This window comes from Grampus griseus (assembly GCF_964374135.1).
Source record: "Grampus griseus genome assembly, chromosome: 2".
Taxonomy (NCBI): domain Eukaryota; kingdom Metazoa; phylum Chordata; class Mammalia; order Artiodactyla; family Delphinidae; genus Grampus; species Grampus griseus.
In genome coordinates, this window is record NC_139018.1 from 26,819,419 (window position 1) to 26,846,949 (window position 27,531).

A 27,531-nucleotide genomic window follows, 5' to 3' on the forward strand; every position below is an offset into this window, starting at 1 on the left:
TCAGGCACGTCCTGAAGTCAGGAGAAGCAGGCACTAGCCAAGAGCAGGGAACCGGAAAGAGCCTTTCACGGAGAAGAAATGTCCATCTAATGATTCTGAGGCAGAAAGGGGCTTAGAATGTCCTGGGAGACTTTAAAGACCATCAGAGTGTGCGCATGGGTGGTGGTTAGTCAGGCAGTGTTTGCCAAACATCCCTGACGGGAGTCACCTGGGCTCGCTTGTCAATCACACAGCTTTCTAGGCCCTTCACTTGGAGATTCTGATTCAGTGGTCTGGGATAGGCCTTGAGAACTCAGGCTTTTTTAGCTCCCCAGGTGCCCAGGTGATTCATATCACCAGAGAAGTCAGGGAAACACTGACTGGTGAGTAGAGGAAGGTGGGATGGGAAGCGCCGGGAGAGGCTTAGGTGCCCAGGTGGTCCTTACACCCCTGACGGAGATGTGCCACTTGAGAACACACCCCAGCAGCGATGCAAGGATCACACTGTCTCACAGCCCTTCCCCTCTAGCGAGCCTCGATCCGGGCGCTGCCCACTCCTTTCCACTTTCGCTTTGAGGACAGGGGAACCACAGAGGCAAAAAGAAGAGAAAGGAGCAGAGGGCTTTTTCCCTTTTCCCAAGCCTCAGCCTCGGAGAGCTACATCTGGAATGCGTATGCAATTTATTTAAGCCCCTTATGGACCCCAAAAAACATCCAAAGCATCTGTAGGCCGATATTTGTGCTTCCAGGTCCAAGTGAAAAAGGCAAAGTTCTGGAGGGCCTAGCATGTGCTCTTTCCTTTATAAAAGTTAAAAAACCCAAAGGCCCATTCACTTGTGTTAGGAGAAGTTAAGTCAAGAAAACTTACGGGGCTGATCTCAGTGTCCTGGAGGAAGCCCTAGCGTTAGCAGTAAAAAGGGAAGCAGGCAGGCGACATTTTGGAGGCAGTAGAATACGGGCAGGGAACAGAAAGCTTCCGGAGGCATGTGAAGAGTCCCTGGGGACTTAGAGCTAGTGACTTCTTTCTCCTCTCCTCTCTGGAATTCCTCTCCCACCCTTCACCTTTATAGGCTTCCTCCTCTTCCTTACCCAAGATCTCCTGCCCCTGTGTCCCCTTTGTACCCAGTTCTACTCACTCTTCCATCCTCCTCCCTCCAGCAACTCCCACCACAGGCCTCAGGAGCCATTGCTGATTCCGACTTTGAACATTCTGAACGGTCCTACTGTTTCTCGCACGAGGTCCCCTTCTCCCCAGTGGAGGAGAAATGTGTCCACAGATGTCCAAGGGGAAACTCAGAGTAAATTTTTCCATAGAGACACTGGTACACAAAATGGTTTGGGTTTATGTTATTACAACTTTAGGCACATCATGGGTAAATATGCTTTTGCTGTGATAACATCATTTCCTTGGGAAAATATGTTCCAACTTCTGGACAAACCACTCCGAAATGAGAACTTTTAAAACATCGCTTGTCTAGAGGCTGTATGTTAATTTGCACTTGCTGATCTGCTTCTGCAATGATTCTTTGCTGCTTTCCTGAAAGTACTTGTGTTTTAGGAAGTAGTTACATAGAAAGGTATGTATATGTCCCCTTGGTTGTTTCTTTTCTTTTTTTAAAAAAAATAAATTTATTTATTTATTTATGGCTGTGTTGGGTCTGTTGCTGTGTGCTGGCTTTCTCTAGTTGTGGCGAGTGGGGGCCACTCTTCCTTGTGGTGTTTGGGCTTCTCATTGCGGTGGCTTCTCTTGTTGCGGAGCACGGGCTCTAGGCACACGGGCTTCAGTAGTTGTGGCACGCGGCTCAGTAGTTGTGGTGCACGGCCTTAGTTGCTCCGCTGCATGTGGGATCTTCCAGGACCAGGGATTGATCCCGTGTCCCCTGCATTGGCAGGCGGATTCTTAACCACTGCACCACCAGGGAAGTACCCCCCTTGGTTGTTTCTAAGTCTGTTACTGGGCTTTGACATTAAGGTAACAGGACCTACGTCATAGGGTTGTTGAGGATTAAATACGATGGTGGATGTAAAGCACATCCTAGTACAGTGTTGGGTTTTACATTAAGGACTAAATAAATATTAACTATTACTAGTATTTTTATTTTTACTTAGGAATATTGACAATCTTTGCATTCACTATAAGCCTGTCTACATAAAAATATTAAGTTGGATGACTCATTGATTCTAATTCAGTATGCATTGTGGGTGCTAAACTGTAGAAGAGTGACCACAGACATTCAGAACTTGCAACTTAACAGTGATTTGCTATTGAAGTCAAAAGGTAATTATTGGCAACCTACCAGTCAGAAATCAAAATCAGTCAAAATTACTCTTAAACTCCCTTTGGAAGAGAGGTCTCATTTGAGGTTGACAACCTGTCTCTTAATGAAGCTAATACACACCTTTTTTCCCTGCCAGCATCAGAATTAATCACTGTTTCTTCAACTGTGCACCAAATGAAGTAGCTGGCTTGTCACACAGAATATGCGTCTTTAAGCATGAGAATTACACATAGTACAGTGGGATGCTCTTCCTATAAGAGAAGCATGCATCTCCCATCTTGTCCTGAGGGGAATATCAAGTAGAATGAGCCACTATCGAAATTGTACTTTCTCTTTCTCTCTGAATAGCTGAATGTGCAAAGTTAAATGTGTGTTGGATGCAGCTACATTACCTGTGGTGTTCTGATCACAGTACAAATGGAATACAAAGAGGTGGCTAAAGATGAATTCAGAAAAATGAGTTATAAAAGTATGCAGGGACTTCCCTGGTGATCCAGTGGGTAAGACTCCCCGCTCCCAATGCATGGGGCCTGGGTTCGATCCCTGGTCAGGGAACTAGATCCCGCACGCATGCCACAACTAAGAGTCCCCATGTCACAACTAAGAGCCTGCAAGCCACAGCTAGGACCTGGAGCAGCCAAAATAAATTAAAAAAAAAAAAAGTTCAGGAGTTTTGCAGTGAGAAATACTGAAAAGATGGGATGAGAAAGGTGCCGTTAATGTTATATCACACAAAAGTTAGAGTTCAAACCAAGAAGAGTGCTAGGTATGACTATCTGATCCTGTAGTTTTCCTTAATTGTTATTCTCGGAAATGGTGCAAGTTCTAGGAGACGGAAAGGAGATGTAGTCAAAGGTTGAGTGTTAGAGGCTTACTACAATCTCAGCTGTGGTCATGGGCTTAGTTCAGACCCTTCTCTGCAGGTGAACTGTCTCTAATCATCAAAAGCTGCTGAAGGACAGGATTCCTGATTGACGGAGCCACTTAAAAACTGAAATAAGATATGTGGCCATATACAGTGGCAATGAAGAATTAGAAGACCTCCATTAACAGTGACATCTCCATGAAGGCAGGAACTTTCCTTGGGACGTGTTCATAGCTAGTACCTAAAGAGTTTCCTTAAAAATTAAATACGTACTTCCTAACCCAGAATTCAATTCACTTGTTCCATTTCTCTCTACTCCTCTTGCCTCTTCCATTTTCCTGCAGCCCAAGAAAGATCCTGATATGGGCATTGAGGGGAAACAGCTCTTCTGGGCCTTTCAAAGATGTTGTTCAATGATATGTTACAAACAAATCATATCTCTGTAAGTGGAAATATTGTCTTTAATAAATACTGCATTTATTATTTTGAAAGACTTCTTGTAGTGCAAGTCTCTACTTAGGGAATACAAGCTGATCAAATGGCTGGCTAGCAGTTCCACTGGCATCAAGACCACACCATACAGCAGGTCTATATAACATGCCATCACCAAGGAGGGTTATAATGAGTAAAACCCCCATTATCCATTTTGCTGGTAAGGGTGATGTGTCTTTTCATGGGTCTGTATTTCCTTTATTTGTGGTTTCCTCCCCACACCCCACCCCAGGCCATTATTTTAATCAGTGGAAGCTTTCCTGAAAGTGATATTCTTTCTTTAAGATCTGTTTTGTTCATTACTTCACAAGGTTGACTGTGGTTTGGTGCTATATTTCAAGGCTTTCCACATCTCTAACACAGAGGTACTAGTTTTCTATTTAGTGAAAGTCTATCTTGGATTCATGTCACCACATCAGGGACGACCCTTCTGTAGAAGGAAGGACATACAAAAGGAAAATGCTCAAGATTTTACAGAAAGAGTAGAGCGAGAAATGCTGATCTTGTCAGGGTGTGGCAAGTGGCCACGGTGGCATCTGTGAAGGTCCTGAAAAGAAAAACCCTCAAACTTGATCATTTTTGTAAAATACCGGTGACAATCAACCACTTTTCAATTCTCAAAGGACAGAGGAGATCCTAAGATGCAAGTTAGGTTAAAGAACTGAATTCCAAAAAAAAGACTTTGACTTTTCTTAGTGAACATTTACTCACAGATTAAATGTCTTATAATGTTCCTTACAACATACCTACGTGCACACAAGTGTTTGTGTAATCCTGTCCAGGGATTACATATGCATTTCACAAACAGAAGCTAACATGTTACTCCTTAGCAAATAACAATTAGAACACTGTTAATGTGGGTCTGGTTCCAAAACCAATTCAAGAAACATTTAGTGGGCTTCCCTGGTAGCGCAGTGGTTGAGAGTCTGCCTGCTGATGCAGGGGACACGGGTTCGTGCCCCGGTCCGGGAAGATCCCACATGCCGTGGAGCGGCTGGGCCCGTGAGCCATGGCCGCTGAGGCTGCGCGAGAGGCCTGCGTACGGCAAAAAAAAAAAAAAAAAAGAAACACTTAGTGAGGTCAACTTGTGTGTAGTAGTGGTGCACAGGACTCATTTTATAAACATACTACACATGATCTAATCCATCATATTTCTTGGTACATTCCTTTTCATCCCTAATATTATTTATGTGGGACTTTCTCTTTTTCTTATTTATTAGTCATTGCGAGGTAAGCCTCGCTATTGTTTGCTGTCAATTTCATTCATTCCTGCACCAAGTATTTAATGAACACCTAACGTGCCAGACACTGACTGAGGCACTGTTCTCTCATGTTCTCCCGTGTGCCAGGCTCTTCTAAGTGATTTCTATATTTTTATTATTTTATTTTTATTAATTTACTCTGTTGTTTCTTTTATAGCGTTTCAAGTTAAATGATTAACTCACTGATTTTCAATCCTTCCTGTCTTTGTAATAAATGTATCTAAGATTACAAATTTACTTTCGAGTAGTTTTGGCTATCCCACAAATTTGATATGTCATACTTTCATAGCCATTCAGTTCTAAATGTTTTATGATTTTCCTTATGACTACCTCTTTAACAACTATTACCCTATTTTAAAAAAATTTCAAACACATAGGCCTTAAAAAAAACTATCTTATTATTTCTAAATTAAGTATATTTATTATAGTTACAGAGTGTGATACTGATGTTTTGAAATGGGTGGAGCCTTCATTTGTGACACAGTATGTGCTGAAGTTTTATAAATATTCCACGTATACTTTAAAAGAATGTATATTATCCCTTTTGGGCCCAGGAGTCTGTGCATGGCTATTAATGTTTTCCTGTGAGTTGTGACTCATAACGGGGTTGTAAAATCAATTTAGGAGACACAATCAGCATTTTAAAAAGGATAGGAGCCCGTATCCGTAGCCCTCCCTCCCTCCAGCCTGAGTGAGCCAGAGCCCCCTAATCAGCTGCTCTTTTAACCCCGTACTGTCTGAGCAAAGAACAGACGCCCTCAGGCGACCTACACTCAGAGGTGGGGCCAAATCCAAAGCTGAACCCGGGGAGCTGTGAGAACAAAGGACAGAAAGGGAAATCTCTCCCAGCAGCCTCAGGAGCAGCGGATTAAAGCTCCACAATCAACTTGATGTACCCTGCAGCTGTGGAAAACCTAAACAGACAACGAATCTTCCCAAAATTGAGGAGGTGGACTTTGAGAGCAAGATATATTATTTTTTCCCCTTTTCCTCTTTTTGTGAGTGTGTATGTGTAAGCTTCTGTGTGAGATTTTGTCTGTATAGCTTTGCTTTCACCATTGGTCCTAGGGTTCTGTCCGTCCGTTTTTTTTTCTTTTTTTACTTAAAAAAATTTTTCTTAATAATTATTTAAGATTTTAATAACTTTATTTTATTTTACGTTACTTTATTTTATCCTCTTTCTTTCTTTATTTCTATTTTTTCTCCCTTTTATTCTGAGGCATGTGGATGAAAGGCTCTCGGTGCTCCAGCCAGGAGTCAGTGCTGTGCCTCTGAGGCGGGAGAGCCAACTTCAGGACACTGGTCCACAAGAGACCACCCAGCTCCACGTAATATCAAATGGTGAAAATCTCCCAGAGATCTCCATCTCAACGCCAAGACCCAGCTTCCCTCAATGACCAGCAAGCTACAGTGCTGGACACCCTATGCCAAACAACTAGCAAGACAGGAACACAGCCCCATCCATTACCAGAGAGGCTGCCTAAAGTCATAATAAGGCCACAGACACCCCAAAACACACCACCAGACGAGGACCTGCCCACCAGAAAGACAAGATCCAGCCTCATCCACCAGAACACAGGAACTAGTCAACTCCACCAGGAAGCCTACACAGCCCACTGAACCAACCTTAGCCACTGGGGACAGACACCAAAAACAATGGGAACTACGAACCTGCAGCCTGTGGAAAGGAGACCACAAACACAGTAAGATAAGCAAAATGAGAAGACAGAAAAACACACAGCAGATGAAGGAGCAAGATAAAAACCCACCAGACCTAATAAATGAAGAGGAAATAGGCAGTCTACCTGAAAAAGAATTCAGAATAATGATAGTAAAGATGATCCAAAATCTTGGAAATAGAATGGAGAAAATACAAGAAACGTTTAACAAGGACCTAGAAGAAGTAAAGAACAAACAATGATGAACAACACAATAAATGAAATTAAAAGTTCTCTAGAAGGGATCAATAGCAGAATAACTGAGGCAGAAGAACAGATAAGTGACCTGGAAGATAAAATAGTGGAAATAACTACTGCAGAGCAGAATAAAGGAAAAAGAATGAATGGATACAGAAGATGTGGCACATATATACAATGGAATATTACTCAGCCATAAAAAGAAACGAAATTGAGTTATTTGTAGTGAGGTGGATGGACCTAGAGTCTGTCATACAGAGTGAAGTAGGTCAGAAAGAGTAAAACAAATACCATATGCTAACACATATATATGGAATCTAAGAAAAAAAAAAAAAGGTCATGAAGAACCTAGGGGTAAGACGGGAATAAAGACACAGACCTACTAGAGAATGGACTTGAGGATATGGGGAGGGGGAAGGGTAAGCTGTGACAAAGTGAGAGAGTGGCATGGACATATATACACTACCAAATGTAAAAGAGCTAGTGGGAAGCAGCCGCAAAGCACAGGGAGATCAGCTAGGTGGTTTGTGACCACCTAGAGGGGTGGGATAGGGATGGTGGGAGGGAGGGAGATGCAAGAAAGAGATATGGGAACATACGTATATGTATAGCTGATTCACTTTGTTATAAAGCAGAAACTAACACACCATTGTAAAGCAATTATACTCCAATAAAGATGTTAAAAAAAAAAGTCATTTCTAAAACACAAGTCTTTAGATTAGAGCAGACATCACAGTCTTTCTTTAAACCCAGTACCGTTTCTTTCGCGAGGCTGTTCGCAAGATCTAGCTTCTCAAGTCTTAGAAATAACACCTTGAGACTGAAATATCAAACTCTACAATAAAGAAGGAGCCAGCACTTTATACTATCTCACTTGAGATCCAGTCAGGAAGATTTGGGTAAGCCTGAATGAACATGAACAATTACTACGGCTCTTCTCCCTTGGGTGTTATGACCATGGGTCAGTTGGTGTGAACTGTTCTGGCCTCCATGGCTTCACCTGTTCTACGAAGTTTATAGTTCCAAAGTGTCATATCCTAGGGAGAGTTTAAAATCCCAGTGAGAGAAATAGGATCATCCCCAACTTTACGGACTAGGTACACTCTCTCAAGTGTTTTCATGTGTAATTATGCTTCAGTGCATAATGTCTGTGAAAACAAAATAATAATTAATAAATTAAAAGGATAGGAAGTAGTATTTCGTGAAACTTTTATTTCATATACATAGAGATATTTTTACTGGGTTGCATATAAAATGTATTTTTAAATTATGAGTGGTGGTCAAAAAAGATTAAAAGCCACTTACTAAAGCAAACTGTTAATTCTCCATTTCAAATATTCAAAATCTTCAGAAATTTTTGTTTGAGTTACCTGTCAGTTAATGATAGAAGTATATTTAAATAAATTACTCACCATGATAATTTGTGAATTTCTCTTAAATAATTTGTTAGCTTTTGATTTATATATTTTGAAGTTATGTTAAGTGCATACAAGTGCTTTTCTTTATCCCTATCAATGATGTTTGCTTAATTTTATCTATGGATATACTAGTTTTCCTTCTAATTAGTATTGCATGGTTTACCTTTTTCCAATCTTTGACTTTTCTGCAAGATTTTACTTTAGGTATGTCTCTTTTAAGCAGCTTATAACTGAGCATTTTAAAAAATGGAATTTGGTAATCTATCTTTTAATACAAGAGTATAATCTGTTAACATTTATTGTGATTACACATGTGTTTTACTTTATCTTAGTTTAAATTTTCCATTTACCATCTTTTTCCTTTGCTTTTTTTCCCCTTCATTTCCTGCCTCCCACTGGATTCACAGAGTTTCTACATTCCCTTCTCTTCTCCTCTGTTGGTTTGAAAGCAATAGACTGTATATTAATTATTTAGCTATTATTTTCTAAGAAAGTATAAAGCCATTCAGTATTCTGTCCTGTCCTTAAACTTGACACAGATCTGTTATACATTTACTATCCACTGACTACTCTTGTCCCTGACTCCTGTTGTTGTCTTAAATGTGTTTTATCTTCTTAAAGAAGACCAACAATTATTTTTATAGTCACTAACATTTATAGACATTTTATAAAATTTTTGCACTTCACTGTTTCATGTTATTCTGTGTTCACTTTTATCTTTGCTACTTCTTTCAGTGAAGGCCATGGGTGGTATACTCTTAGACCCTGAATATCTCAAATTATTTATTTATTTATTTATTTATTTATTTATTTTGCGGTACGCGGGCCTCTCACTGTTGTGGCCTCTCCCGTTGCGGAGCACAGGCTCCAGACACGCAGGCTCAGCGGCCATGGCTCATGGGCCCAGCTGCTCCGCGGCATGTGGGATCCTCCCGGGCCGAGGCACGAACCCGTGTCCCCTGCATCGGCAGGTGGACTCTCAACCACTGCGCCACCAGGGAAGCCCTCAAATTATTATTATTTTTTGCCTTCTTTCTTGAATGACAATTTAGCTATATATAAAATTCTAGACTCAAAGTTACTTTATCTCAACACTGTAAAGCTATTAGCTCTCGTCTTCTGCCACTTATTACTTCTGAAGAGAAGAATGCTGGTATTCTGTTTTCCTTTGTAGTTAAAGTGAATTTTCTTTCAGATAATACATGAGACTCCCCATTTATGCTTGATGGTCTGCACTGTCACTATGATGTGTCTAGAGGTGCATTTATTTTGGTACAAGAAATGATTTTTTTTTTTTAGCTGAGGACTCATATCTTTCTCCAGTTCCAGAAAATTCTCAGCTATTTTTTATTTTTTTTTACATCTTTATTGGAGTATAATTGCTTTACAATGGTGTGTTAGTTTCTGCTTTATAACAAAGTGAATCAGCTATACATATACATATGTTCCCATATCTCTTCCCTCTTGCGTCTCCCTCCCTCCCACCCTCCGTATCCCACCCCTCTAGGTGGTCACAAACCACCTAGCTGATCTCCCTGTGCTATGCGGCTGCTTCCCACTAGCTATCTATTTTACGTTTGGTAGTGTATATATGTCCATGCCACTCTCTTGCTTTGTCACAGCTCACCCTTCCCGCCCCCCCATATCCTCAAGTCCATTCTCTAGTAGGTCTGTGTCCTTAGTCCTCTCTTACCCCTAGGTTCTTCATGACATTTTTTTTTCTTAAATTCCATATATATGTGTTAGCATACGGTATTTGTCTTTCTCTTTCTGACTTACTTCACTCTGTATGACAGACTCTAGGTCCATCCATCTCATTACAAATAACTCAATTTCGTTTCTTTTTATGGCTAATATTCCATTGTATATATGTGCCACATCTTCTTCATCCATTCATCTCTTGATGGACACTTAGGTTGTTTCCATCTCTGGGCTATTGTAAATAGAGCTGCAATGAACATTTTGGTACATGACTCTTTTTGAATTATGGTTTTCTCAGGGTATATGCCCAGTAGTGGGATTGCTGGGTCATATGGTAGTTCTATTTGTAGTTTTTTAAGGAACCTCCATACTGTTCTCCATAGTGGCTGTACCAATTCACATTCCCACCAGCAGTGCAAGAGTGTTCCCTTTTCTCCACACCCTATCCAGCATTTATTGTTTCTAGATTTTTTGATGATGGCCATTCTGACCGGTGTGAGATGATACCTCATTGTAGTTTTGATTTGCATTTCTCTAATGATTAATGATGTTATTTTTTAAAGTATTGCTTGTTCATCTATCCTTCAGCTCTCTCTTCTGATATTCCTATCAGAGTCACATGTCATGTTCCACAAGATACTGTTAGATACACGATCTAATATGTCTGACCATTCAAAAATATTAATTTCATCTGCAAGGAATTCATGGCCCAGTTGCTGATTCTGCCGGCAATCCTTCTTAATATTAGATTTATTCATGCGTTTTAGAATTTTGGTTTGCAGGCTCATTTTGAATAGAAATCACTTCCCCCCTTTGTCTCCCTACTTGCTCACCCCTCCCTGTCTGAAGATTTTACAGTTGCCTCTACCCAGTCCCCCTGACCCCAGTCCAGAACCAGACTTTACAGTGGTATTCTGGTGCCCCTGCCTCAGAGATAAATAGAAATCCAGGTGAGTTCTGAGACATGAACAGTTGCAAGGGTATTTCATTATCTTTCTAACTCTGTAGGCCCATAGCCTTATATAAAGATGGAGCCTCAGCCAGTGGGTCCATGTCAGCTTTGTCAGTCTCCCTGTAGAAGAGCCCAGTGCATTCTTTAGCTCAGGATTTTTCAACCTTGGTACTACTGACATTTTGGACTGGGTAATTTTTCGCTGCGGGGAACTGTCCTGTGCTTTGCAGGACGTTTAGTAGCATCCCTAGACTCTATTCATTAGATGCCAGTAGCAACACCCCTCCCCCTCCCCCCCCTCCCCCTCGCTCAATTATGACAACCAATGACTCCAGACATTGTCAAATGTCCTCTGGGGGGCAACATCATCTCCAGTTGAAAAAAATCACTGTTTTATTTTCTACTAAGGAGTCTCTCCTCTCGGGTAGGGTACTCTCAGGCCCCAATATGCCACAGGAGCTGAGCTCCAGGCTGCCACCGCCTGCTTCCACAGCAGGGCTCAGAAAACTTGCTGCTTCAGCCTCATTCACTGATTGCTATTCATTTCTGTACACTTTGGGGCCAAGGAGATGCTTCCCTTGTTTCTTTTTTCTTCTTTAAGCTTTTTATCTATCACTGCTATTTGAAGCAGAGGCGGAATACTAAGTGAGAACTTACGGAGCCAACTTGACTGGAAGTCAGTAAGTCCAAATCTAATCTTTTGTTTTGTTTGAAACTAAGCCTTTGCCTTCAGTAGTCATTAGAGTTATTAGTGTTCAGGAAATCAGAATGTGTGTGAATTTCCATAGCCTGGCTAGCTAGAGCCAAATCATACTTATGAATATCAGTTTACTAACAACAAAAGTGAGATTTCTTTTAACAGGGAACAATAACGGCAGCAGGAATTACAAACTACACCAACCGGCATGCAATGGACACTTAATATATGTCAGGGAAACACACGATCTCCTTTAATCCTAAGAACAGCTCCACGACGTAGGTAATATTTTGCAGATAACAAAACAGAAGCTTAGAGGTATCCCTAAATAACAGTCAATTAAGTAAAGGAGCCAGGATTCAAGTCTAATTCGAAATCTTGGGATATTAGCAGTTGTACTCTACTGCCTCCCATACACTACTCTACATGGTCTAAATAACTAACGAAGAGATAATTGTTATTTAGTGATCCTTGATGCATTCACCTTGATGCAAAATACTACGGTGCCACCATCTCTATCTTCACCACCACCTCCTTCACTACCATTTCCTGAGAACTTATCATGAATATAAGCCATATCAGGGGCTGAACTTCTCTCTTGTCTCTCAAAAACAACCTTCATGAAAAGAGGGCTCATGTCTGTCTCGTCCACTGGTGTCATCACCGATATTTACAGCAATGCACAGCAGTGAACATTCAGTATATATATGATAAAAGGATGAAGACAAGATATCTGTCCCTAATAGACTTAACGAAAAGCAGAACACATATGAAAAGGAAAAATAAGACAAGGAGGCAGATGGAAGAGTCAGCTGAGGAGCTGAGAATGGGGCATCTGGTCAAGCTGTGTCAAGATGATAAATTAGAACCTGATCTTGAATAAAAGGCAGGACTTAGATTCAAGATAGTTAAGGGCATTCTGTGCAGGGGGCATGACATGAGCAGGTAGGAACAATGAATGGAGCCATGTGTGAAGCAGACTGGAGACAGGACGGAGGACAAACTGCAGAGGGCTTCAATGTCCAGAGTAAGGACTCTCAACTTTACTTTGCAGGCAGCTGGAAGCCTCCAAATATTTCAGGAAAAATGTTCAAAGAACTACTTTAAAGACGATATTTTAAAATTGCTTCCTAGGCCTACGTGTGTACCCTATTTCTTTAAGAACCCATTTGGATAGTTTAAAAACTTCTACCTTGTTCTACTTGGTTTTTTTTTTTATTCAAGAACCAATTTTGATAGTTCATATTTTTCAAAATATTATCTTTCATCCAGTTTAAAAAATTTAGTAGCATACGACTGTGTGCAGTGTCCTCATAATTTTTCAATCTCCCCTATATCTACTTTTAAAAACTTCTATTTTTAATTCTCTTATTTTTCTGGCAGAACTGTGCTTATTTTCTCCTTCCCTGTCCCCCTACCCCGAACTAAACAAGGTTTTGGATTTAACTAATTTTGCTGCTTGCTTTTCAGTTTATATTGCTTTCTTCTTGATTTCCTTTGATCTGTTTTTCTTAGCTTTGTTTTATTGACCCTTTTTTAACTTCTAGAGATGGAAGCTTAGTTCAGGTATGACAAATATGTGGCGTGCATACTCACTACGCTCAACATCAGACATTACTAATCTATCACAGCACTCTGTCTTGCTGAGCTCACAGAAGTCCTCATAATTCTTTTTAACCTGACACTGCTGTAATCAGCTGAAACCACTATATTGGTTGACGCTAATTTGCCATTTGTATCTTGGTTAATCTCTCTACAATCTTTCCATATTTAACACTGAAAATAATTATGAATTTACCTTTGAGTGCATCTTTGCCTAAATTTCAAATATAAGTTTTGATACATATAATTCTTTTTCTTGTTTTTAAAAATTATTTCAGCTTTATTGACTTGACATATAAAATCACAAGATATTCAAAGTACATTGTGGTGATTTGACATACATATGCATTGTGGAAGGATTCCCCTATCTAGTTATTTACCTCACATACTTACCTTTTTCTTTCTTCTCCTTCTCCTTGGTGAGAACATTTAAGTTCTACTCTCTTAGCAAATTTCTTTTATTTTTTTTTTGCAGTATGCGGGCCTCTCACTGTTGTGGCCTCTCCCGTTGCGGAGCACAGGCTCCGGATGCACAGGCTCAGCGGCCATGGCTCACGGGCTCAGCCGCTCCACGGCATGTGGGATCTTCCCGGACCGAGTCACGAACCCGTGTCCCCTGCATCGGCAGGCGGACTCTCAACCACTGTGCCACCAGGGAAGCCCTCCACTTGTTTATTTTTGCTTTTGTTGTCAAATCCAAAAACTCATCGCCAAGACCAAGTCAAGGAGATTACTGCCTTTGTTTTCTTTTAGGAGTTTTATGGTTTCCATTCTTACATTCAAGTCTTTAATTCATTTTGAGTTAATATTTGTGTATGTTTTAAGATAGTAGTCCAGTTTCATTCTTTTGCATGTGGCTATTCAATTTTTCCAACACCATTTATTAAAGAGACTGTCCTTTCCCCTTTGTATATTCTTGGCTCCTTTGTCGTAAATTAATTGACCATACATGTCTGGATTTATTTCTGGGATCTCTATTCTGTTCCATTGATCTATGTGTCTGTTTTTATGCCAATACTGTTTTGATCACTGTAGCTTTGTAATATCGTTTCAAATCAGGGAGCATGATGCCTCCAGCTTTGTTTTCCTTTCTCAAGATTGCTTGGGCTATTTGGGTCTTCTGTGGTTCCATACAAATTTTAGGATTTTGGTTCTATTTCTGTGAGAAATGCCATTGGAATTGTGATAGGGATTGCACTGAATCTGTAGATTGCTTTGGGAAGTCTGGACATTTTAACAATATTAATTCTTCCAATCCATAAGCATGGAATATCTTTCCATTTATTTTTGTCTTCAATTTCTTTCATCAGTGCCTTATAGCGTTCAGTGAACAGATCTTCTCACCTCCTTGGTTATATTTATTCCTAGGTGTTTTATTCTTTCTGATGTAATTGTAAAAGGCACTCTTTTCTTAATTTCTCTTTCTTATAGTTTATTGTTAGTGTAGAGAAATGCAACAGATTTCTGTATATTAATTTTGTATCCTGAAATTTCACTGAATTCATGTATGAGTTCTAACAGTCTTTTGGTGGGGTCTTTAGGGTTGTATGCAACCTGTATGCAATATCATGTCGTCTGCAAATAGTGGCATTCTGCAAATAGACAGTTTTACTTCTTACTTTCCACACTGATGGCTTTTATTTCTTTTTCTTGCCTAACTGCTGAATAAAGGTGGCTAGAGTGGGCTTTCTTGTCTTGTTCTGATATGTACAATTCTTATTTTCAAGGTAGTTTCCGAAATAATTTTGATCCAAGTTACTTAAAAGAATGTTTTAACATTCTAAAATTATTTGGACATTTGTCTGTATTTTTAATATCTCATTTTATTGTAAAGTGGTCAGAGAATGAAGACTGTATAATTTCCGTTTTTTTAGGATTTACACTGAGATAGTTTCGTTTTGAAAAATACTCCCTGGGAGCTCTGCAGGGCATAAAATTGCATGTCTGTTAATTTAATCTTATTAATTATATTGTTCAAAACCCTTTATGTCCTTATGTTAGGTCTATTTTGCCTATAATAATGACTATTCTATTCTCATTCTGGAATTCACTATTTTAGGTTGAAGCTATCTTTTCTCTCATCATTTTTACCTTTGTATACCTTTTCCTCAGAATTTTGGCAGAATTTTAAAAATCTGTCCTGAATTTCATTAATTCAATTTTCTGCAGTGCCCAATCTCGATTCACTGTGTTCAACCCAATTTTTCACTCAGGTGTTCTCATTTCCATTTAATCGTTCCTGACCCCAGACTGCTTGCTCTCTCTTAGATAGATTTTTCTAGCTCTACACACCAATGCACATTAGGGATTTTCTAAAATGTTGTTTTCTTTCTTGATTAAACTTATTTTGGAGGTTGGCAGCTCCTCTGAATCTTCTCCACGGAGCTTTCTTTTAAGCTATACTATCTACTCCCAGGCCCCAAGATTTTAAAATATTTGCTCATCCTCGGAGAAGAAAGTCTAAGTTTGCTAATAAGGACAGAGGATTACAGAGAAACTGATAGGAATTCTATCAAAGGCTATTTTAAGTTTCTGTCCAAACCTTTAAAAAAGGGATTTTCATAATCAGATAAGAAAGAAGGGAAGTGAGAGATGGGAAATACCCAACATTTATATTACCATTTTAACATCCCAGCAAGCAGGAATGAGAAGTAAGATTTTAATTTAAATTACCTAAGTATGAATCACCAAAGGAAGATCATCATTCTATGACTCTCACGTATTTCTCTCCCCACTGGACCGTACATATCCCAATGGCAACTTTTGGTTAGAAGTGATTACTAGTACCTAGTTCTCTGACTGATGTCATCGTCGTCATGCCCAAACCAATTCCTAAGATCTCCTAATGCCACCACTGAGGTCCAAACGCTGAGGCCTGGTAGAGGAAAGGGAGTCTAAGTGGTGACTCCTCAACAGGCCCTTAGCTCTTTCTAGCCCCAGGCCTACCCCTTAGAGTGAGAGGGCATTGTCTGGTGTATTCCAGGGCTCCCAGTATTTTCCTACACTGCACTCCCATAGACAGGCAGTATATAAAGCCCTCGATGTTGTTGTTCTATGCAATCCTTCTTGTGCTACATCTAACAGACATTTCCCCAACACCGCAGTATGAGGGTGACACTAATTCTTCCTCCTCTTGCGTATTTCATTGGCCACTTAAGTGGTAAAACTGGCGTGGAAAGGAACGGAAGTGAGTTCCTAAGTGCTGACACTGCATTTTCCCAAAGGCAGTATTTTAGGATGATTAATCTGCCACTTGCTGTACAGAATGGATGTGAATGGACTGGTGGGGGGGTGGGGGAGGGGTCTGAAATCAGTGGTCTACTGAGAAGAGTATGGGGTTAGCACAGTGGAGGATATGAATTCTGGCTTTGGTTCTGCCACAGACCATCTGTATATCTTGCTACACCCGAAGCCCGACATTGTGCCTTCATCCAGGCCTTTATCTTCCAGCACTGAAAGTCTATAATTATATATTTGGGAAATGCATAATTTAGAAATTTTATATTTAAGGATGGATATGCTACAGATTCAATTATATTTCTTGAAACTACACATAATAAAAGGCTGAAAGGCTGAGAGAAGATGGTTAACCTATAATATGACATCTTCAGTGCTCACATCAAGACCCTACTTTAGGACCATTGTAACTCCTGATCACTTTGCCTCCTGTTAATGACTCATATGTTAAAAAGATATAGCATATTTTTTTCCTGATCCTTATTTTTATGTTTTTCTGACATTAACCTCTGAGCACCTCCAGCACATTGCTGACATCACCAAATGTTCCAGTCACATTAGTTGGTATTTGGTTTAACATGCTCCCGGGCTCTCGATTGCTTTCCTCCTTCCTACTCCCTAGCAGCCTTTAGCAAACACCACTGTCCTGGGTGCTGACACTGAACGGCAGTTGACTTCAATTTCTACTGAGGTCACCCTGAGGCAGGATATCCTAAAACCTGGCAAGGAAAGGTAACCCCAGCTATTTAAAGAAAAGTCCTTTAGTTAACACATTATTGACTGGGGGATTTTTGCAGAAACTAATGCCTGTGGCCGTAATACGTCTCCGGTCAAAAATGTGTTAAGTCTGGTGTTTCTCATACAGTTTTCTTTGTTCAGAGAAGTCCCAAGGTAAACAGCTTTGACCCTGCCCTTCCAAATTCATCTCTAGTCTATGAGTTTTGCCCACCTCCCTGGCAAACTTTAATCATCTCAGGTTTCTTTCTCCATATTTCCTGGAGAGTGTGATTCTGGCTCTGGAAAAAAAAGAGGTCTTTTACAAGGAAGGAACAGTTCATATGCACGCAGTTGTTCACAGGCTGTCATCCTTCCTAGTTCAGCTGACTGCTTGGAAGAAATACCACAAATAGTTTTGAAAGGAGGATCTGAAGTTGGTACTAAATTATGAAATGTTACAAACATTAAAGAGGAAAATCAAAAAAGGGTATTGGCACCATGGAAAAGGTAAAAAAAAATTCTAAACCACTCTCTTCACAGAATTGACAAGTGAGATTTAGCTAAAGGAAATATAAATATATGAATTTGAGAACTGTAACAAAGAACTGTTGGGCCAAGAAAGGATGAGGAAAATGGCCGTAAAGCATCAATATTAAAAAACAAACGTGTTCATTAAAAATCTTTCAACAGAATAGACTGAAAACAGGTTATTTTGGTTAATTATTCAGTGGGGACAGTGGGTTTTGTTTTACAGATGGGAAGCTGAAACCTTTAGAGGAAAAGTGACCTGACTACTATCATAAAGAAACAGGACCCCACTGTTCTGATTCTCAATTCCCTTTGCACCAAAATCCAAACGACATTCCATCTTTTATGTTCCATTGTTCTCTAGACTCAACCCTCTAGGATGTGGAAACTTTGATGCTCTTGGAAATTGCTTCTATATTTGTCCAGTGCCAACTGCTGTGCTAGGAGAAGCCTGAAGTTCAACCAAAAACACAGGGCTTGGCACGGTCAAAAGCTCATCACGACTTCTCATTAGCTGTGTCTCTTGGGACAACTATGGCATTCCTGAGTGTGACTCTGTATCTCCCTCCAGTCATAACTGAGGGTTCCTGATTAATCTGAACTGAGCCCGAATAAAGGCCGCAATAAGCTCCGAGCAAATGAAGCAACACATCTTGCAGGAAGAAAGTAAAAAATTACATGAAAATTTCTTGAAGTGCCAACTTAGTATTAACCATAATACCTAACATTTATTTAGCATTTATTATGTACCAGGCACTGTATTTGTGCTTGACATTCATTAATTCATTTATTTCTCTTAAAAACCCCATGAGGCAGGTACTATTATTATCCCTATTTTAAATAGGAAACTGAGTCCCACAGATGTTAAGTAACTTACTACGCTTGCTAGGAACAAGAATTACTTCAGAACAATAAGAGTAGTGTATCGACTGATACTCAGGATCCTGATTTCGGGAGCCATGAAAGGTTTCTCTAGATTAAAAATGACTTCATCAATCCAAATACAGTATGGAGTTTAGTTCATAGTAATGTACCGATGACAGTTTCTTAGTATGGCAGTCTTCAAATGTACCATGGCAGTATAGGATGTTAACCGTGGGGAAAACTGGGTTTATTTATCTTTATGTGTACTATCTTGACAGCTTTTCTGTAAATCTAAAATAATTCTTAAATAAAAAGATTATTTTTAAAAACTTTATCTAGATACTTCCTAGGGGGAACTTTTCATTGAGTCAGTTCAGAGAAAAACAATGCTATTCTTTTTCCTAAGAGTCGGAAGCATACTGAAAACAGCAGGGGCCTCACGGCAGTTTACATATAAGGGAAAGGATGTTCAGGTCTCCATTAGTGCTAACTTGTTTAGCTTCAGAGACTTGTGCTAGAGTTTTAAAGGCAAATTGGAAACTATTTCCTGGAACAACGCCTCATAGCATGCCTTTTGATACTTGGATTATATTTCTTAAATTCTGAAGAAATCTTGCTTCCCCCCCTCTTCTGTGCTTTTTTGGTGCTGAGCTGCTTCCGGTTTTCCCACACTCCTGCCCGTCAGAGAGAAGAAACCACAAAAATGCAGCAAAGCAAAGTTTGTCCATAGAGCTGCAATTCCATCTCAGAAGCCTGAAGTGCTCTCCTGCCAGCAGTGAGTTCAGGGCAGTGAGTGGGGTCCTCGAATGTCCAGCCCTGCTGCCTGCTGACGAAGTCCCCCTCTCCACCAGCAGACTAGCCACAGGGGCACCACGGGCCATCTCAGCAATGATTGGAACAGCCACAAACGAGGAGCACACTGGCAAATTCAACATTCATATCCAACTCACTGATATTCCCACCTAACTGTGGGCTTCTCAAACCTGGGAATGAAAGTGTGGTTTTGGAATGCTTATAATGGTTACTAAGGCTTACTGAGTTCTTAAGTGTGCTAGGTCTTGTGCTATGTACTTTACAGATGTTAAGTCTGCTAATATTTATCAACTGTCCTATGAAGCAAATACACTTTGTTATCCCCACTTCACAAATAAGGAAACTGAAGTCAAGAGTTTAAGTGATTTGTAACTTGTGGAAGATCTCACGTTAATAAAGTGTGTGTGTGTGTGTGTGTGTGTGTGTGTGTGTGTGTGTAGGGGGGGTGGGTGGGATGGGACACAGGCAGGCTGGCTCCAGAGGCTGCACTCTTAAGGATTCAAGGCTATTCTTTCTAGGGTGAGGGACCATACATCCTTCTGATCGTGCTATTGGCTCTCAACCACGAACTGCAGCCTTCCCACTGCCCTCTCCTACTGCTCCAGATAGTTCTATAAAGTCATTACGATGCCTGTTATTCTTAGAACAGTGCTTGGCACTTGGTAGGCACTGAATAAACGTTTGTTGGATAAATGAATAATGGCAGCAATACTATTAAAACAACCACGAGGGATTGTTTTCGATCCAAATCCAGAATTTGATTCATTATCCAAGGGGGGAAAAACACTAACTGCTTTTTCTATGCCCTAGGATTCCTTCTTACAACTAAAACTGATTTTGTGAAGGACAAATGAATGGGGAGCCTCAATGAGAACAAGAGAAATGCACAAACCTCCTCTAGGCCTTTGTCCATCAGGGAATGCCTGCCTCTTCCAGACATCTTTGATAAGTTCCCCAATTTTAAATGGAGAGGGGCTGTTAGAACCAGCACTCCTTTTACCAGTCCATTTCTGGTTTACTAGGGAAGATGGCTGGAGGTACAGTGAAGGACGTGACCTAAAAAACGTGATTCAGGTACGGAAATGTCTTTTTTGAGGTAAAACAGGTAGATGACAAAAGGTATTAGAAACATTGTTGCTACACAGAGCCTGATGACTAAGGTCAATGAAGTTAATCCCTCTAATGAAATCCCAATCCTATGTCTTCCCTTTCAAATGCCTAAAAATGAAGAAACAAGGGTGGGGGTGAGGGAAGAGTATTGCATTTTATCTGAAATATATATGAAAAGATCTAACTCTGTAGAATGACCAAAAGAAAAACACATCCAGGAGGAAGTTTTCATTTCCTCCCTCCAAGCCCACAGTTCAGCACTGTTACCCAGTGCACTGTCTGACTGAGGTTCCTGCTAGAGGCCAGAAGAGTTAGTTAGCAATGACCCTGAACCCTGCCGGTGGCAGCACTCATCACAACCACTGGGGAACATAAAAGGGCAGTGCCTGCCCCTCCCACAGGACACAGCCTGGACATTGGCCATGTTGCAATAGCTCCCCAGGTGATTCTAATTTGTAGCCAGGGGCTGAGAACCAGTTAGCCTTTATTCCCCATCAGGTGTTCTTTTCAACATTTCAGCACAAACTCTCGAGCCTCCAGAAATAGTACTGTTTGCATAGAATTGACACAACTCAGAAGAAACTGAACAGAAGATTACTGAAAACTTACTTGGAAGCCCTCTGGGATGCTGCCTTTCTGAGGACTTGTTTGTGATTGGACGGGGGTTTGGGGACCAGGGAAGAGGAAGAGCTTGGAGCCGGCACCACTGTTTGTGGCAGAGTGGTTGGCTTCTGGCCACTAGCTGTGGCGCTTGAAATTCTGCAAGCCGCACCGTTATTTATTGTCCATAAATTGGAGTTAGGTAGTGTCTGGCTGCCAAAGATCACCTACGAGAAAAAGAAAAAAATGAAAGATGGAGATGCCCTTCGCGAATTAGTTTGCTGTAAGTCAGTAACTGGTTTGCAATCCTGAGGTGGGACAAAAGGAAATGGGAAACCGTTAAAATTAAGTAATTTTTAAGGAAAAACTTCTCCTCCAATAAAGCCAATGCAGGTTTAGGTTCAGGGAAGGAAAATCTCTTTTAGCAGAGAGTTGAGATTATCTTGCTGAAAGTACACTGGAGTAGGACTCAGGGCGGCTGGGTACTATGTATTGTCCATACGCGTGAACTAGAGAAGCATTTGGTCTCTCTCAGTCTTAGTATCCCTTCATTGTTAAAGTCAACAAGTATTTAATGAATGCCTCTTGCTGGGTATCGAGTACTAGAAATACAGCACAGAACAAAAGTGACTTGAAGCCTGACTCAATTCCAGCCCACTCCCAGAACTCTGAACTCCTCTAGAAGGTTCGTACCTTGGAGGAAAGGGAAGGAGCCAGTGTGGCGTAGTAACACCTTGATGACCTAAAGATTAACATAAAACTACACTTGAAAACACTTTCAAAGTAAAATTACTACATGAATAGTAGTTACTATATACAAATACCAGAGCAAAACAAGGGTATTTTCGCTCAGAGGGTAAGCCTACAACTATTAAATAATGACCTAAAAACCATCTAGATGTCACAAACACCAACATGTACCTGCAGTAAGGATGTATTTAATTGTACACTTCCTCAGGGAGAGGCTTAAAAAAACTCTTACAGCTTAATTCACCCCATTAGAAATAGTTTTTTTGTGTCCCAAATTTTGTTCCTGATTCTTCAATTGTGTTAACACTGCTTTCAATATGCATTGCTTCATAAAAGCTTTAAATGTAAAATAATATTAGGAGGAAAATAGTATAATTGACAAAATACGTAGGACTTTTTATTAAAAGGATTTCTGGCAACTGATACCTATTTGTAGGCACGACATTTTAAGAGGCATGGAAGAAATGTCATTTCCTCATGGCAAGGCCTAAAGGAATAAGTTCAGATGCTCTTACATTCACCTTTTAGGTGAACTTCACCAGGTAAACTTATTTTTTAAGATATAAGAGACAAACTGGGTAGCTTTAGTAAATAAATGTTAACCAACCCTTCTATACTCATGCCTTGGAAGGTCCCATTTCAGGAAACTGTGTCCAAGGGCTCCGGGCTGGGCAGGTATGAGTGGGGATCAGGGAGGGGGTCTTGTGTGGAGGGAATGTGTTTGGCTGAGAGGCTTGACAAAGAGCACAGTGATTTCAGAGGTGGAGGATTGGGGCTTTTTCACACAGACCAACTGGACTGAGATGTTCCCCGTCTCTGGAAACCACCCGAAAGGGAACTGAAGAGCTGTTCGCTTGCCTCTATCTCTGACCACAGAAGGGGAGCTGAGGAAGACCTGAGCCCAGGGGCAAAGCCAGGAGCCCGGGGCTGCAGAGTGTGTACATGGGGGTGTACATGGGAGTGGGGGAGGCGAGGGGTTGGGTGATCTGCAGAAACCAAGGGGTGCAGCAGAGGCCAGCTTGTGGGGACTGGCTCAAAAACAAACCCACTCCTTTCAAGCACTGTTTCCATATCTGAGGGCCTCAGAATCTGTGGGAGAGATTCAACTGGGAGGAAGGAGGGAGGCAGGAGAGGGCTAACCTAGGCTTCTATTTTCACCACTTCCTCCCAATAAGTGAGCTTAGACTGAAGAGTGCTTGAAAGATGCCTCATTCAGGGTGGGGAGAAGACCAGAACTCAGAATGGGGGCTGAAGAGGCCTATGTCGACCATCCATAAACACGTTCACTGGATGAGTAGTAGAGGAGGAAAACCACTGTTAGTGAAATGCTCTTGGAAATAAAAACATTCTTTACTGAGTTAGATTTTTCACACTGTGACGGAACTGCCATCAGTAAGAACATCTATTCAATACATGTTGCCCTGGTGACAACCGTATTTCAAATTCATTGAGTTTTTCTTTTGTTAAAAAATCTTCCTGGGACATCTAAATACAAATAAAAAGATGAATAAAAAGAGCAAGATCAGAACAGTGAGTATAGTAAGCTTCTACTTGAGTAAAAAAGAATACATACAAACATACATTTATATGCCAATACACACACACAAACATAGATACAATGTTGGTATCTGCACAGAACAATTTTGAAAGGCACTTAAAAATAACTGGCATCCTCCATGGAAAAGAACTGTTAGCTAGGGGTCAGGGGGAGAGGGAAACTAATTTTTTACTATATATCATTTGTACCTTTTTGAATTTTGTACCATCTATATGTAGTTATTTATTACAAAAATCAATTATTGAAAAGTCAAAAGGAAGTCAAGTTCTAACAAGATTTGAGCAGGTAACAGATTAACTTTCTGAGTACAAATCAAAGTATCCAAATGAAAACCAAGTTTCAGGCAGCTCGTTCCAGGACTTGCCATTAGACTGGGTTGAAGAAGGAAGTGACTGTTCAACACTTACTATGGCTACAAAACCAGATTAGGTCATCAGCGAAAAGGAGACACTCAGGTAAGTGGAAAGGAGCATGGCTCTGCAGCCAAATGTGCTTGGGCTCAAATGCAGGCTCTGTCACTTATACACTGGGTGGCCTTTTCAAGTTACTTAACCTCTCTGAGCTTTAGCTTCCTCATAAAACAATTATAATCACTTGGCTGGATTGTTGGGGATTAAATGAAGATCACATAAGTAAATGTAGCCCAGGCACTCAGGAAAGGTTTCTTGAAATAAATCAAAGTGCCAGGCACACAGTAGAAACTGAAATGCTCCCTTCCTTCCCAAACTACTGCCTTTTACTGAGGAACCAAAGGACGGGCTGATACGTAAGTGCTTATCTGTAATGACTTGTGAATGGTAGTTGGTTCTACGTTTTTCAACATAGTTTTCTAGTCTTATAATGATGCTCACTAGCTGCAAAAACAAACTCTTAAAGTGAAAACATATGTGTAGGTTCCCCAGATCATATTTACTCAATTCTCTTTGGCAGAAATGATCTTTCCCTCTTCTAAATGCTTATAAAAATGTATTTGTATGTGTCTTATCACATTTAGCACATTCTACCTTGTATTACAGGCACTTATATATGTACTTTTTTCTGCTTCTGAACAATTCATACTGGAAATGCCTGGATTTATATCTGATTAATTTTTGTTTCACTAACTGCCTAGTAGAATGCCTTGTGCATAAAAGGTGCTTAATAAGCATTTACAACATGAATGGAAAAAAAACCCAACTCACATTATACCAACTATTGATTTTTTTTTTAAGCATCAGTTAAATTCCTATACAAGAAAATAGGCAAGTTTGTGTTTACATAGAGATGTAATCTTGTAATAGGACCATTCTCTGGAGTTTGAATAGTGCCTAGCGTGGTATGTGTTCAACTTATACTCAGCCACAAAATATAAGTAAGCCCTTCTATAGACCCCAAACAAAAATAAATTCACCTTCCTAGATGCAAATTTTGTGGCAGGACCTTAGACACCAATGTTCCATAAGTAATAAGATCAGTCTTTATCTCAAAACACAAAATAAAATAAATCAGAAGAATTTATTGCTTAGGAGACGCACTTGCTTGGGTACTAATAATTCTTCCTTTCTTCCCAATAAAACTGCCCTGATTTTGTTTGGGTAATAATGTGTGCCCAGCTAAAAAATTATATTTCCCAATCTCTCCTGTACCTTGAGATAACCATGTGACCTAGTTCTGAGTTGTAAACAGAAGTTTCCAGGTACGGGTTCTGGGAAAGCTCTTTAAAGGGGGCAGACTGGGTTGGTTGGTGCACAACTTTTGCCCTTTACTGCTCTTCTTCTCCCCACCCAAAACATGGATATCTACCTAGAGGTGGACAGGCACAGGTAACTTCCATAGGGTGGAAGTTACTTGTTAACGGACCGCAGAGGAGAAAGACAGGAGGAGCACGGGTTCCTGATAGCACCACGGACTTTAGGAGCACCTAGCTCTAGATTTCTGACTATACTGGGGAAAGAAAATAAACCTCTAACTTGTTTAAGCCATGGGTGTGTGTGTGGGGGGTGCCCTATTACATGCAGCCAAGTGGAACCCTAACTGAGCTGAGATATAATTCTCAATCTACCAAAGAGTCAAGCTTGTTTCAGCCTCAATGTAACATGTGCTGCATCTCAAAAAAGCAGATACTTTTTCCAAATACAGTAAAAAGCTTCCAGGTTCTCATTTGTTGTTTGGTGATCATATGCTCATATACTGAATGGGTAATGAAATTATTACAACTCTATGCCATCCAAAACTCCCAAAAGTCAGTAATGTGGACAAGTCCCCAGGTGTTTCACCAAAGCCAAGACTAAGTGGAATGAGATTAAAGTAATCAAATCTGATTAAGAAGCAAACCAGGAAAGTATTCAGGTAATGTTAAAGGCAGACATATAAATAGATGTTTTTAGACTACTGGCAGAAATCAGCCTCCCCAGGTACACCCCGTAGCCTGTATTGGCCCTAATCCTACAACTCTACCAATGACAGATTGTATGAACTGTTTTGTCCTGATATTCATTCAAAAATAAGCAGAAGAATTATATAAAGTTCTCTCCATATAATTTCTAAAAAATGTGAGGTTTGGATATACAGTATTAGCACTCTGCACTTGTGGGTTAACCCAGGGATGGGGGCTGCACCGTCATCAGTCAATGTCCTGGGAATGTGAGAACTGTATAAGCACCAGCTGTATAAGACCTGGTCAACAAGCACAAGCCCTTTGCTTCCTTATTGGGTGTGGGAAACAGCAATGCCTCAGCAAGGAGACTCAGAGAAAACCACAGTTTGAGCGTTGGCTTGGCCACAGACAAAAGACTGGAAAGGCCCTCCTTCTCCCACAACAGAAGGGTACTCGTGGGTGGGAAGGAGGAATTTCTGATAGACAGAACACAGACTGAAACTTGGAAGGTCACAGGGAAGCAAGATCTGAGCTCTCTTACTAGAAAGATAACACTGTTCAGAGATTAAATTCTGGGAGTGTGTGTGTGTGTGTGTGTGTGTGTGTTTTAATTCCTTCCAGAGAAACACCCCTTTTAGCCTTTACTCAGGCTTCTTGGTGATGGAGTAGAGCTGGATGCCTCCCTGCGGTGAAATATCAATAACTCTCTAATTCATTTTTTTGAAAATTAAGGGGGATGAAGCAGGTAAATGTTAACCTCTATTGAGAGGGGTTAATGTCTCTTTGTACCCCTTTTACTCTGATATCAGAAGACCAAACATTTGGGGCATTATTCTCCCCATCTGAGATTTTTATTGTAACTTGGATAAAGTTCCCATTATGTAGCATACAAAGCCACTTCTAGTTCTGGCAGCTCAAGTACTGGGATGGTGTATCTTCCTGAGCAGGTAAGGTGCTAAGCACTCATCCTGCTACAACCAGGCCGAGAGCTGTTCAATGCAAAGAACACATTTCGTCTTTTGTGCAACCGTATGATGCTGTAAAAAGCTCAGGGCCAGGGTGAGGGTGAGGGTAGCTGTTTCTATTTTGGCAAAAGCAAGCTTCCAAAAGGCCTTTGTCCCACCCTGCATGCAGTTCTTGGCTGTCTTCCATTCACAATGTTTGTCAGCTGGAACAAGACTGAAAGCCGAGCAAGAGAAAGAATACAACTTCCGGTACTGCAACAAGGTACTGGGCAATGCTAGGACCTCGACAGGGATGGGGCAGAAACCCTGAAGATGCTCCCGTTCATACACAGAGAGACTGAGGACACAAGCACCTAAGACAGGACTTTGAGATGCCAAAGAGATTGGAAGTCCTGTGGCATTCCCTTCCACTTCTAAAACAAATGAAGAAGCTACTTCTCCTATAGCAACTAGGAAAGAAGGCTCTTACTAGTGCAAATCACCTATTCTAAAGGATGTGAATATAGGTGCTTACGTGGACAGAACAATTTAGAAGAAACTATTATTCACCAACCAACTGAAAACACTGTGCTTCAGGCAGCCCCTAAATCAACTGTACCTTCTAACATCTGAGAAACAATGCAGGCCATTAAAAACAGATACTCAAATATACTTACATGCCTCAGACTCCTGCATGTACGCAAACCAAAGATACCAGCAGTGTCTCTGAGTTGGGTTTTCAATAGCATTGAGACACTTGAACAGATCTTGGGCTAGGTGTGTGTTACAACCAAAGAAGTCCAACTATGAGGCAGCTGGCTAAGGCCAGGGCTGCAGCCCGTGATCAGAAAACCCAGTGAAACTAGCCCTAAGACATCACATGGATGACAT

At 40.6% G+C, this 27,531-nt stretch overlaps 1 protein-coding gene across 5 annotated transcripts in view; it reads right to left on the bottom strand.

Annotated features, from left to right (window-relative positions):
- Positions 1–27,531, bottom strand: part of TTLL5 (tubulin tyrosine ligase like 5) — a gene marked incomplete at its 3' end in the record, with an annotated part of 304,702 nt that overhangs the window by 57,814 nt on the left and 219,357 nt on the right. For all 5 annotated transcript variants that reach the window (XM_082648276.1, XM_082648272.1, XM_082648275.1 and 2 more), the window contains one exon: positions 21,042–21,259. In XM_082648276.1, the coding sequence (XP_082504402.1) occupies positions 21,042–21,259 (218 nt within the window). The remainder of the gene's footprint in view (positions 1–21,041; positions 21,260–27,531) is intronic.